Source organism: Megalobrama amblycephala, linkage group LG7 (genome assembly GCF_018812025.1).
Source record: "Megalobrama amblycephala isolate DHTTF-2021 linkage group LG7, ASM1881202v1, whole genome shotgun sequence".
NCBI classification, from domain to species: domain Eukaryota; kingdom Metazoa; phylum Chordata; class Actinopteri; order Cypriniformes; family Xenocyprididae; genus Megalobrama; species Megalobrama amblycephala.
This window is the reverse complement of record NC_063050.1, coordinates 12,681,391-12,694,579: the sequence shown is the minus strand read 5'-3', so window position 1 is coordinate 12,694,579 and position 13,189 is coordinate 12,681,391. Positions and strand designations below refer to the sequence as shown.

At 37.4% G+C, this 13,189-nt stretch overlaps 1 protein-coding gene across 4 annotated transcripts in view; it reads right to left on the bottom strand.

The window, feature by feature from the left end:
• The window catches only part of LOC125271688 (sialoadhesin-like), a 105,567-nt gene that overhangs the window by 69,405 nt on the left and 22,973 nt on the right, over nucleotides 1-13,189 (bottom strand). For all 4 annotated transcript variants that reach the window (XR_007185692.1, XM_048195848.1, XM_048195847.1 and 1 more), the window contains one exon: nucleotides 12,736-13,077. Coding sequence is in view for 3 of the 4 variants with exons in the window: in XM_048195848.1 (XP_048051805.1) it covers nucleotides 12,736-13,077 (342 nt within the window). In the remaining variant the exon portion in view is untranslated. The remainder of the gene's footprint in view (nucleotides 1-12,735; nucleotides 13,078-13,189) is intronic.

The window sequence follows — 13,189 nt, the reverse complement described above, 5'->3', positions numbered from 1 at the left end:
CCAGCATAAGAGCCAACGGCACAAATCAATACCTGCAGATGATACAGAAAGAGACACAGACGCTGATCTCTGAGATCCATATTTATTCTGAGCCTCACAGTAGAAGCGTCCACTGAAACTGGAGCTAAAGCTGGAGATGCTGAAACTCTGTCCAGATCCAACAGCTGAGGTTTCATCCTCCTTAAACCAGCTGAAGTTCAGAGCAGGAGGGTTTGAATCACTGCTGCAGTTCAGAGTCACTGAATCTCCTGACACTATTTCACCAGACGGACTGATGGACACTGAGACGCTCTTTGGAGGATCTGAAAAAGAGTAAGAATGACTTACAGTCGATCATTTGATCAGTCTGGATTGAACTGAAAGGTGAAAGTGTGCGGTACATCTGACGCTGAGAGTGACGGCAGGAGACGGCAGATGTTCCTGATCTCTCGCTGCACAGCTGTAGTTTCCCGTATCATCACTGCTGACCGACTGCAGCAACAGCTGATTCGTGCCGCTCCGTTCTGATAAACGCTTGCCGTTTTTATACCAGATAAAGTCTGTTCCTGAGAGGATACAGGTGGTGTTACAGAATAAAACAGGTGAATCTTTCTCAACGACTTCTTCAGGAATCTCCACTCTGAGCTCTGAAATCACAGACAAACAGATTTTATATTTATATGAAAGAACAGAGTCAAATCTGTCAGTGCAATATCAGTTTGACTGTACCTGTGACTCTGAGCTCAATCCCAGGATAACCAAGATATTTTTCTCTTTCTTTATTTGTCATGAATCTGAGATAGTACATTCCTTCATCCTTCATCATGTCTCACATTACTGAGAGTGAGAAAGGCTGTTTTGTTTTTATTGTCGAAGTACTGAACTCTGTCTCTGTAATCTGGAAGAGTCAACAGATTGATTAATTCCTTGTCTTTAACTGGGTTTATGGTCCAAAATGTCTCAGTCACAGTGAGAAGATCTGGCTGTCTATAAGTGCCTGCGAAACTTGTTGTTGAGCCCTTTAGGACATATTTCAACATATTTGAGTACTGAACCTCCCATCTCTGACTGCAAATCCCTGGAAAATATAAAACGGGCAAATACAGATTTTAAAATGCATATTCATCACTATAATAATACTAAAACAACAGCAACATGATATTGTGGATATTCAACATGTTTATAATCAGAGCAAGAACTCAATCATTTCTAATAAGGTTTTGCTTCAGACTCACCAGGAATCACAATCAGAGAAATCAGAGAGAAAAGACGAAACATTCTGGAAGACATCGAGCAGATGATTAAAATCACACACATGTAAGACTGAAGTGTTTTTGTGTGATTTCAGAAACATTGATCATTTTCATCAGAGAGAAACAACAATCAGTCAAAGTCAGTCTGCTCTGAAACTGTAGATTAATCTATTTGAAATATTCAGAGAACTGTCCTACCTTGATTTACTGGAACCTGCAGGACTCAAATAAGATCAAATGAAAGAGAACCGATCAGGCTGGACCGTGAGAACTTTATTTCAAAGTTTGTTTGACTTCCTGTCTCTCTTCATTTCCTCAGTTTGGGTGTAAATGCTCCTCCTCCAGTCACATGACTCTAGTGTACACGTGCGTTAGATGAACACATGAACACAACTGTTATTAAGACGCGTGTCAAGTTCAAATAAAAACACAAACGCGTTCTGATGCATTCGTTCGAACACAGAGAATACAATAGAACACTGAAATCCTGCTGAAGCTACAGATGTGACCCACTGGAGAACATTTAACACTTCTCTGCGTCAATGTGCTCCTTCCTCTTTCTCTTTCCGTTTTTGCTATATATACAGTCAAACTCAAGCAAATATGTTTGGCTACAGAGATCAAGATACCAATGCACATGATGATAGATACATTGGTAAGAAGACTCACAGAAGGTGTAAATTGAAAGTCTGTAAATTGAAGTTTATTAATCTTATGCTGTCAGTCAAAACTGGAGGAAATACCTAAACTTGTGTGAAAATACTTCCGGCGTCTTCACCAACTCAACTCCACTTACTCTGCTTTTAATAGAAGTGTTTTATTAAGCAGTCCGAGGGAACTTAATCGAGTCCGACATGTTTGTGCCCCTCTTTTTTATGTAACAGATGATCTTTCCAGCAGTTGAAGAGTGAATGATCAGCACCTCGGACAGCGCGTCTCTGCACACCTCTACAGCCTCACCGACCTGAGCGCCATCTAGAGGAAGATACATGTAACTGCACCACATTATCATAGGGAGAGAAACGGGTTTGAAGTCGGGATGTAATCGAAAAACTGGTTAATTTTCTTGATCCATGGTACTGGTTTTACTGTGCAAGATTCATGCATGTATATTATTTGATCTCATAATCTTTCTCTTTCTTCATGTGATAATCGCTTGTCTCTGCTGATGTAACTTTACAATTAATATTAATTATTAACTATTCTGGTTCACTGTTTGAGTATTTACATTTTGTTCAAACTTTTACATTTTGTCCACTTTATAAAACCTGTTGGCTGAGTTTATTAGTATGACTCTAGATGTCACACATGAAATATCAGTTATAATGTCAGTTATAATAATAAAATAAACAGCAGCTATGAGAGAAATGTTTATTTGAGATCTCAGTCTTTTAAACACTACAAAAATGATTAAGTTCCTCCAGTAAAGATACAGTAGAATAAAATCCAGTCAACAGAGCGTCAGACATGACAGAGAAACTGAGACTTTAATACAATCAGATTCAGACTGAACTGAGTTTAACATGAAAATACTGCTTAGCTGTGAAATTACCAAACATAAATTCAATTTTAATACTCCAGTGAAGCAGAAACTAAAGTATGATTACAAGTTATTATGATGTTACTTTAAATATTTGAATTGCACAAATTTTCTCCTAAAATGCATTTGCTTATGAAGCACAAACATAAAATGTGACATGCAGGCTAAAATATAGATTTACAAGACTAATAGAAAAAAAAAATATTCTGCAAACTCTTATAAGCTCAATTACAATATACACAGTTTAATAAATCAGAATGTTATTGATGATGAAATGATGTTCATGAGCTGATAATGATGGGCAGTTTCTGAGGAGCTTCAGTTGTTTCATATTAGCAGTAATACAGTGAGGAGAGTTTAATGTGGATCTGCTGAAGTCACTGCTAGAGTCTCATATTCAGAAGATCTGGACTGAAGCTCAAGAGCCGTGTAGGTGTCATCAGGAGCTCTGGACTGAACAGACTGTGAGAGACAGATCAACAAACAGCCTGTTTATGTGTGGATCTGCTGAATCTGACTGTAAAAAGTGTTGGAGACATTTACTGACTGTGATTGTGCTGTAAATGTCAGCAGATGTTCTGGACGCTGGATCCAGAGCTGTGTATGTATCGTCACTCGCGTCAGCCATCTATAGAGAGAGATTTCTACACTTATATTGCTTCATGTACACTATTGTATTCATAGTTCAATACAACAATACAATCACACTGTGTTTCAGTTGTAGATGGAGTGTGTTTGTCGACTCGCCTGCTTTTGATTCACGTCTTCATTTCCACCTTCTCTCCTCTTCTTCATCCTGAAAACAGACAGAAAACTATTAAAAAAGTAAAAAAGTAAAAATATATTTAAAAAAGAAAAGGATTTAAATAGAGTCCATTTACTTTAGATGTGAGATTGATTTTTGTAGATTTTTTAGTGAATAGATTTAGTGAGCAGATAAACTTCACTCACTTTATGAACACAATGATGATGATGATGATGATGATGAAGATCAATCCTCCACATCCTGCCACAATCCCAGAAACTGAGTGCAGAGCAGCTCTCTGAACCCCTGAAACAAGAGGATCATGAAGATCATTTCACACGTGAGACAGATGAACCTGAAAGAGTGTCTGTTTATAGAAAATACCTTTAACAGTGAGAGAAACAGACGCTGATCTCTGAGATCCATATTTATTCTGAGCCTCACAGTAGAAGCGTCCACTGAAACTGGAGCTAAAGCTGGAGATGCTGAAACTCTGTCCAGATCCAACAGCTGAGGTTTCATCCTCCTTAAACCAGCTGAAGTTCAGAGCAGGAGGGTTTGAATCACTGCTGCAGTTCAGAGTCACTGAATCTCCTGACACTATTTCACCAGACGGACTGATGGACACTGAGACACTCTTTGGAGGATCTACATGAAATATATATATAAAACAGCGATGAAAAAAGAGCAAATCTACATCTAAACTGGTGTCAACACAGCTAACAGACTTTGATTTTAAGAACATTCTCTAAATATTCTCCAAACTACAACTTTCTTCAGCCACAGCCTTAGATGAACTGAAGATAAAAGACATTAAATCTCTGAAGATCTGATTAAACAACTCCACAAACAGCATTACCAGCTTCCGGGGGCATCAATTGGCTTTCGCCGTTTGTAATCTTCCCATGAGGAGACTGTCAGATCAACGCGCTGCTACATTTTTCCCAGATAAGGTAAATGCTTAACACAATCGGCGTCACTGTGATTGTGTAGGCTACTGTTATATTATATTCCAAAAATCATCTCCTTGAGGACGATATTTCACCCACACACGACGGTCTATCTGGTGATCTGCTGCTGCCTGATATACGCAAATGCTAGCATCATTTGTTGTTTCTGTCTCTTTGAAAAAGAAAAAAAAAATGTTCGACCTCTTTTAATCCTGTTGTGAACTACCCGGTGTAATAATGAATAATTTTTTGTTGCATCGTTCAATTTGTATTATGACAAACATCAAAGCGTGAGATATAGCACGCAGTTTACTACTTTAAATTTTCATATTTTTTTTTTATTTCGAGTTATATTTCATTGTTTATTATTTAATTATTTTTAAATTAATTTTGTTAAAACTGTTAGTTTTGAAAAACTTATGTTCAAAGCATTGTTTCCCGCGATTTTAATTCCTGTGTAAATGCATTTATGCCGCTTCAGAGGAGCATTAAACAGTCTGTGTAAATGCACATTTTTGTGATTTTATGCCGCTTCAGAGTTGGTTTCTGTGCCGCTTTTTCTGTGTAAAGATGCCTTTAGAGGGTTATATTAGCTGCGTGAACTTTGTTTATGCAATGTATTATAGAGTTGCAAGCTTGGGGGCGGGGAGAGCGAACATTTAAAGGGGACACACGCTGAATCGGCGCATATTTAATGACGCCCCAAAATAGGCAGTTAAAAAATGAATTAAAAAAATCTATGGGGTATTTTGAGCTGAAACTTCACAGACACATTCAGGGGGCACCTTAGACTTATATTACATCTTGTGAAAAAGCATTCTAGGGCACCTTTAATCTCTGGTGCCATGCAAATACCACGAGAGCCTGCGCACACTGTGTTCTGATTGGTTGCGATTTTTGATTGATTGACTTTTAGTTTTACAAACGAGTACAATCTTTGCAGGATGAACAAAAATCATATTATTTGAGCTTTGAACTAAGTGCTGGAAAAAGTTGTGTGAAGAAAGTGGGACTGTCATGTCGACGGAGTAAGATTGGATGACGTCATCAGGGTCTGCCATACGCTGGCTTCTGGTGAAATGACGCCACAACCAGCTTCAATTCTTACTAACATACCTACTTTATTTCTGTGATACGTCTACAAGCTCTTATTGAGAATTAAAAGAAGTTTAGATGTTATCTTATGAAAAATGTTTGAGGTTGTCACCATGGAGATCAATGTTTGTTTTAGTTGAGCTCTTGACTTCTGTTGAGTTGCTTCTTTATCAGCAATTTTGGGTGTTTCCAGAAAACATTTCTTCATTGATAAACCAGATCAACATGTCTGGAAGTCAATACAAAAATATTATACACATACATACATACACACACATGCCTACATATTACATACAAAATGCGGAAGTTAAAATTAGGAAGATTGTTCCAGAGTGTGGAGCCAGCCACTTTAAAAGCTTGATTACCCCTTGTCTTTAGGTGGGTTCTGGGGATTTTTAGGAGTAATTTTCCCTCCGATCTTAGTCCTCTCACAGGAGTGTAAGGGTGAAGTAAATTAGTCAGATAGGAAGAAACTAGATTATTCAAAGATTTATAAACAAGTAGTAGGATTTTATACTCAATTCTGTAATGGGTAGGTAACCAATGTGATCTCAGGAGGGGCGTAATGTGATCGAATCTTTTACGCCTATTCAGAAATCTAGCTGCAGCATTTTGAATTACTTGTAATCTAGAAATTTGGGTCTTTGAGATCCCGTAATATAGGGAGTTGCAATAGTCCAGTCGTGATGTAATGAAGGCATGGATTGCAGTCTCTAAAGAGCCCTCCAAAAGCAAGGATTTGATTTTCGATAGAGAACGAAGATAGAAAAAACTTGAACCAACAACAGTACTTATTTGTCAAATTTCAAGCAGTTGTCAATTACCACTCCCAGATTCCTCATTTGGGGAGAGATAAACTAATTTAATGACTCAAGATCAATTGGATTTTGTGTTCTGGAGTCAGAGGGGCTGAAGACAATAACTTCTATTTTATCTGAGTTCAGGAGAAGAACATTTTTTGGAAAGCCATGATTTAACATCGTATAGACACGCTAATAGAGTATGTAGAGCACATGTTTCTTTCCTTGTTACAGGCAGATAGATTTGCATATCATCTGCGTAACAATGGAAAGAAACACCATGTTTCCTAAAGATGGAGCCCAAAGGAAGTAAATAAAGAGAGAAAAGGGTGGGAGCTTTTGTGTGTAAAGATGGTAATTTTTAAGCATGACTGTTTGGATTTATATGAAATGGTAACACTTTGCAATAAGAGTCCATTTGTAACATTAAATAAGGTTAATAAAAGTATTGTTCATTTTTAATTTCAACATTTATATTTTAACATTTTGAAGATGTCTCTTACATTAGTTATAATGAACTATGAATTAGCATGAACGATCAATATATAATTAATAATAGTATTTTTTATATTTTAAAATTATAATAAACATTTAGCCATTTTTTTAATACAAAGAAACAAAATGTAAGAGAGTTAAAACTGAACACAATCTTGCTCAAACTGTGTATAGAACAATTTTTAATATATATATTTTTTTTGCTCCTTTTATATTTTACATTTACCTGTACTTTTACTTTCAATACTTAAGTATTTAATATAAGTGTTTAAGTGTTTAATATATATATAAAAAAATACTTTTCGTACTTAAGAAAAAAAAATATCACATGCTTTAAAACTTTTACTCAAGTAACATTCTAAATTGTGACTTTGACTTTTTGTGACTCAGTCATTTTCTGGTAAGATATCTATACTTTTACTCAAGTATGGTTTTCGAGTACTTTATACACCACTGGACAAGTGTGATGTTGAAGTATTCACTATGAAGCCTTAACTGGGGAAGTACCTGAGAGAAAACTGACTTCATGTGAAGTCTATCTATATAGCTAGACAGTTAGCATCAACTAACTCAACTAGCATCAACTTACAATATTGACTGGTATGGTTATAAATAAACATTCATATTTATCTACTGCTATTTTGGCTTGTCTTTTTCAATTTAAGCTAAAACTGCTTAAATGTATAAAGCAAATGGCTTTGTCAGAGTGGGGCATTTTACCCCACCTGTGGAAACACACAAATCAATGAGTTGTTGACTCGAGAACATCTGTGGATCAGTTCAATTCGTGAAAGAATTTTTTGGTGCGAAGTAATTTATCAGGTTCATTGAAAAGAATCAGTTCATTCATAAATTGGACACTGCTTTTGCTTTTCAGAGCATGTGATGATTTCTTCATTTCAGAATAAGGTTTCAGTGCTTGTTCACAGCAGGTGTTTGAATGATTGAAAGAATGTTTCAGGAACATCATACTAACCTTTAAATAACATTCTACTAACATTAAGGAAACTGAACATTTTCATGTTCTTGGAATGTTACAAATCAACGTTCCTACAATGTTTAAAGGTGCCCTAGAACTTCTTTTTAAAAGATGTAATACAAGTCTAAGGTGTCCCCCGAATGTGTCTGTGAAGTTTCAGCTCAAAATACCCCATAGATTTTTTTTTAATTCATTTTTTTAACTGCCTATTTTGGGGCATCATTAACTATGCACCGATATATAGGTTACGGCCCCTTTAATTCTCGTGCTCCCCCCGCCCCCGGAGCTCGCGCTTGCCTTAAACAGTGCATAAACAAAGTTCACACAGCTAATAAAACCCTCAAAATGGATCTTTACAAAGTGTTAGTCATGCATGCTGCATGCATACATTGGATCATGTGAGTATAGTATTTATTTGGATGTTTACATTTGATTCTGCATGAGTTTGATAGTGCTCCGTGGCTAAAGCTAACATTACACACTGTTGGAGAGATTTATAAAGAATGAAGTTGTGTTTATGAATTATACAGACTGCAAGTGTTTAAAAATGAAAATAGCGATGACTCTCTTGTCTCCGTGAATACAGTAGGGCTGGGCGATAAAACGATAACGATCGATATCAATAAAAAATGTGTTCGATAAAACGTTCCATATTTTTTATTCTTCGTCGGAAGAAAACCATAGACAGTAAAAGAAATGGACACAGCGACCCCATTGGAACTCAATTGAGACAAGTGAAGCCCATTTTTAGCGATTTTTAGCACTTCCGTTTCTGACGCGCAGACTCAAACTAAGCTTGATGACGTCAGCAACCTGTCTGACAGATGTAAATCTTCTAGTAGCTGTGCGTGCAAACTGCCATCGTTAATCTTGCAGAGACGGCGAGCTTGAGCGGGGAGTTCTTTGGCGTGAGTGAGCAGGAGTAAGTATTCTGATTAATTATTTTGTATAGTATTTTAAAATGTAACGCCAGTACGCCATATTAAGTTAATGCATACTATTGCCTGCGAGCTTCTCCTCCTGTCTGTACGGTAATTTCTCTACTGTGCGACAGAGAGTCGAGTGGTTATGACGCAATCGTTAGCCTATTTTTACAAAAAACTGTTTCTACGGGGCCATAATGTAACATAGAAGGTAATGGAGCCCTTTATACATTGTTGTGTATCTTTAGAAATAAATAATGGACAAATGGAGTCTTTAAACGCCTCAGATGTAAAGTTATTCACTGTCAAAGTGACGCCAAAATGAATGGGAGTCAATGGGGATGCTAACGCAAGTGAAGTTCTGCTACAAGATGGCGGCACCCGGCCGACTTCAACTTCCGGTCGACTTCCTTGGGCACTGAAGAAAACAGATGTTGCAAAGCATGTTTGGTTGCATTAACAAAGGCACTCGCTCTATGGTAACCTAGAAACGTAAGGAGTGACACGCTAACAGCCAATCATGTAACAGTATCAATTTTGGTTGCGCCATATCATTGTCTCATGCTGGATTCCTCTTCAGTAACCGGCGACTGATAAGCAGAAAATGAGTGCAGCAGCGAGCGAGGCAATTGTAAATAAAAGAGGAAAAGTATTCATTGTGACTTTAGACTAGGGTGACCACCTGACTATTGATCTGTTGCAGGACAGTAGATGTGATTTTGCGGGACACATGAGACAGATAAATTTACATTACACTGTGTAAATATTGATTTACATTGTGTTGGCAAACTTGGCATATGCGCCGATTAATGTTTCTGCCGGTGGGTGCCCACACTATAATGTTGCGCTTATGGCAACATTAAATCCTGGAGAGAAGACCATTCTAGATTCACGGCTGCACATGCAGGAGGACAAAAGTTTGAGCGCGCAGATTTGATATCTGAGCGAGAGCGCGCGCGTTCAGTTTTGTGGAAGGGAATCCGCCTGTGAGAGAGATTGCTCGCGCATTTAATGCGCGCTCGACATTTTTCAATATAATAACGCCATAGAACTCGCATTAAATGAAATATTAACGTGAGAAGAAAGTCGTGTCTGAATTTTGCAATTTTGTATTGGTTAAAACAAATGGAGAATATCTCATTTTTCTGTAGGTGCTCGACCATTTCCGTGTGTGGCGCTTGATCGCCGCCGTTCGTTGGAAATATTTAACATCAGGATGGATGATTACATGCTTTAAATCATCGATTTGGGCAGCTTTGAGCAGCTCTTGAGGTTCTTATCCAGTACGGAAGATGAAATCCTTTCTGGTGTAGTTGTGTTTACTGACTCTGATGAGGCCTGCTCTTTGCGCTGTCCACTCAGTTGTCATCAGCGGGAAAACCTCTCTCTATGATTGCGCTGGTTGGTTATTTTCACAGCTAGAATATGACGGCACAAATAGATTTAATAGATATAAATTCTCACAGTTTTTATTATATTTCTTACTGTGGTATTGTAATTTCAGGGATTAAAAAATTATAGACATAAATGAAATGCGGGACACTACTTATGTCTTGCGGGACAAAGCTCCTAATTTCGGGACTGTCCCGCAAAATGCGGGACGGGTGGTCAGTCACCCTACTTTAGACTTATGTTTACATTTTAATTATTTGAGTTTTCCATGGTTGTTGACATTTCTGTCTTAATAACTGAGGGGATTATGATCAGAGGAAGGTTAAGTTTAAAATAAAAATGTTTAAATGTAATATATTTTTCTCCTGGTCCATATTTTAAATGGGTCATAAAAAATATCAATAATTATCGATATCGACCGATATGAAACACTGATATCGTGATACAGTTTTCAGCCATATCGCCCAGCCCTAGAATACAGTAATAAACGATGGTAACTTTAACCACATTTAACAGTACATTAGCAACATGCTAACGAAACATTTAGAAAGACAATTCACAAATATCACTAAAAATATCATGTTATCATGGATCATGTCAGTTATTATTGCTCCATCTGCCATTTTTCGCTATTGTTCTTGCTTGCTTACCTAGTCTGATGATTCAGCTGTGCACAGATCCAGACGTTCTGCCCTTGTCTAATGCTTGAACATGAGCTGGCATATGCAAATATTGGGGGCGTACACCCCGACTGTTACGTCATTTAGGTCATTTAAACAAATGAGATTTATATAAGAAGGAGGAAACAATGGAGTTTGAGACTCACTGTATGTCTTTTCCATGTACTGAACTCTTGTTATTCAGCTATGCCGAGGTAAATTCAATATTTAATTCAAGGACACCTGTAATTTTAATTTTTGAGTTCTTTCACCTTAATATACCTTTTAAAAAAAATGTTATTCTAACATCAAGAAAATTGGATTTTTTTTTATGTTCCCAGATATTGAATATTTGGAGAACATTCTTATAACAAAATTCTGTTAGCTGGTCGTTACTGTCCACCAGTAAATATTAGTGAATCAGTTTGTACTCACATTCAACATTAAGATAAACAGCAGGAGAGATCAGATGATCATATCCTCTTACAGCACACTGATAGTATCCAGCATCAGAACGACTGACTGACTGCAGATGAAGCTGATTCTCTTTCTCAATTCCTTCAGTGAATCTGTATGTGCTTATATACCAGATGAATATTGTTTGTTCAGTCAGAGAGCAGCTGCTTTTACATGTCAGAGTGACTAAATCTCCCTCTTTCACTCTCTGCTGTGTCTCCACCTGCAGGTCTGACACAACAACAACAACAACTGATTCATTGTGATAATACTAATATAATAATATTAAAACACTAAACCGAAGCACTTCAGACAGCATTCATATAATATAAAGCTTTATGTTTCTGTGGCACAGATGATAGTTTATTCAAAAGATAATAAATGTAAGACTGATGTCGGAGTGCCTGGACCAAGAAAGGGCTACTCTTTGAGAAAACAAAGGAAATTAACATTTGAACTCTCTCTTGCAAAATTAGCATCCCCATCCGCGATGCAATCACACTGATGCAATCACACCTCAGCATTGCCTTAATCTACATTTGCCTTCCTTCACCCCCTCTTCCCCCATCTCTTCTCTCTACATGCAGAGATGACCTGAAATTCACCCACAATATATATGGTGTAATGTGAACAATCATCACAGAATGCTATACATGTTTTGTATCGTTTGAAATGTCTCAGTGTAACTGGTACAATGGTCTCATCTACATGGAAGTAAATCAAAGGTATTAAAGGTTTTAAGAGTTTGGCATTCTAACGCTCAACATTAGTTCAAGTGTACTTAGACTGTAAAGGCTAAAAAGGGAATTTCCGTTTAGGACAACAAAATGTTGATCGACCAGCCTAAATAGGGTGAGCCTTACCTCTGTTTAATGTAATGTTACTCTAGCTAAGTGTACATGGGAAACCATGGCATAACTAAACCAAAGCTACTATCAGAGAAGTAATATTGGTCGGCTTATCTGTAGTAGTGGTTGTGACCTCTGACTAGAAGTTAGTGTTACTCTAATTCAAGTGTATACAGATCTATGGGGACTAAACAAATACTTTTAGATAGAGCAAGCATGAAAGCGGCCTTCTAAACAGTATAGTCAATTACCTCTGTCTAGTGACCAAGACTGGCGAGTTTGTGATCATGGGCCCGCATATTAATGAATGGCCAGTGCAAGGACCCTGTGCAACTCTGAGAACCGAATGAACAAGTACAGTAAGAGTAAAGAGTTAAATAGAATATTCAAATGTAAAGCCAAATTATTATACAAATGACCAATAATCAACTGACATTCTAAACTAAATTCGAGGTCATAATAACATGGAGTCAGATAAAAGATTACTTGGAATTAAACTACTTTGCCACGCTGAAAAGACTGAACGCACAAGAAACCTTCCCCGTCCTGTGGGAAACCGTCGTTGGGCCGATTGGGCGGGCCTTACATAAAAATGTTCCTATTTCTGCAAGGTCACTGTACCTGTGACATCAAGCCAAGCTCCAGGAATCACTGTCCATCTTTTATTCCAATAATCTGTAAATCTGCAGTAGTAGACGTGTTTATCAGCTTCTCTTACATTCGTCAAAGTGATGCTGGAAGTGTCTTTATCATTACTCAAACACTCAATCCCTCCTCTCTTCTCTGGATCTGAACACAGATCAGGTGATTCTCCATCAGTAACAGTTTTGGTCCACATGACTGTTTTGATCTTATAACTCTGAGGATATGTTAAAGTACAGGATATTTTCACTGTTGATCCCTTTAATGCACAAACATATGAAGGGCTGTAATTCACTCCCTGATACCGCTGACCATAAACCCCTGAAACACAGAAATGAGGAAAATAATTAAAGACTTTCAGCAACAAAAACTGAAATCTTTCATTTTCTTCTGCACTTTCAAACACACTATCAGAGATTTCAGTTTGTGTCTA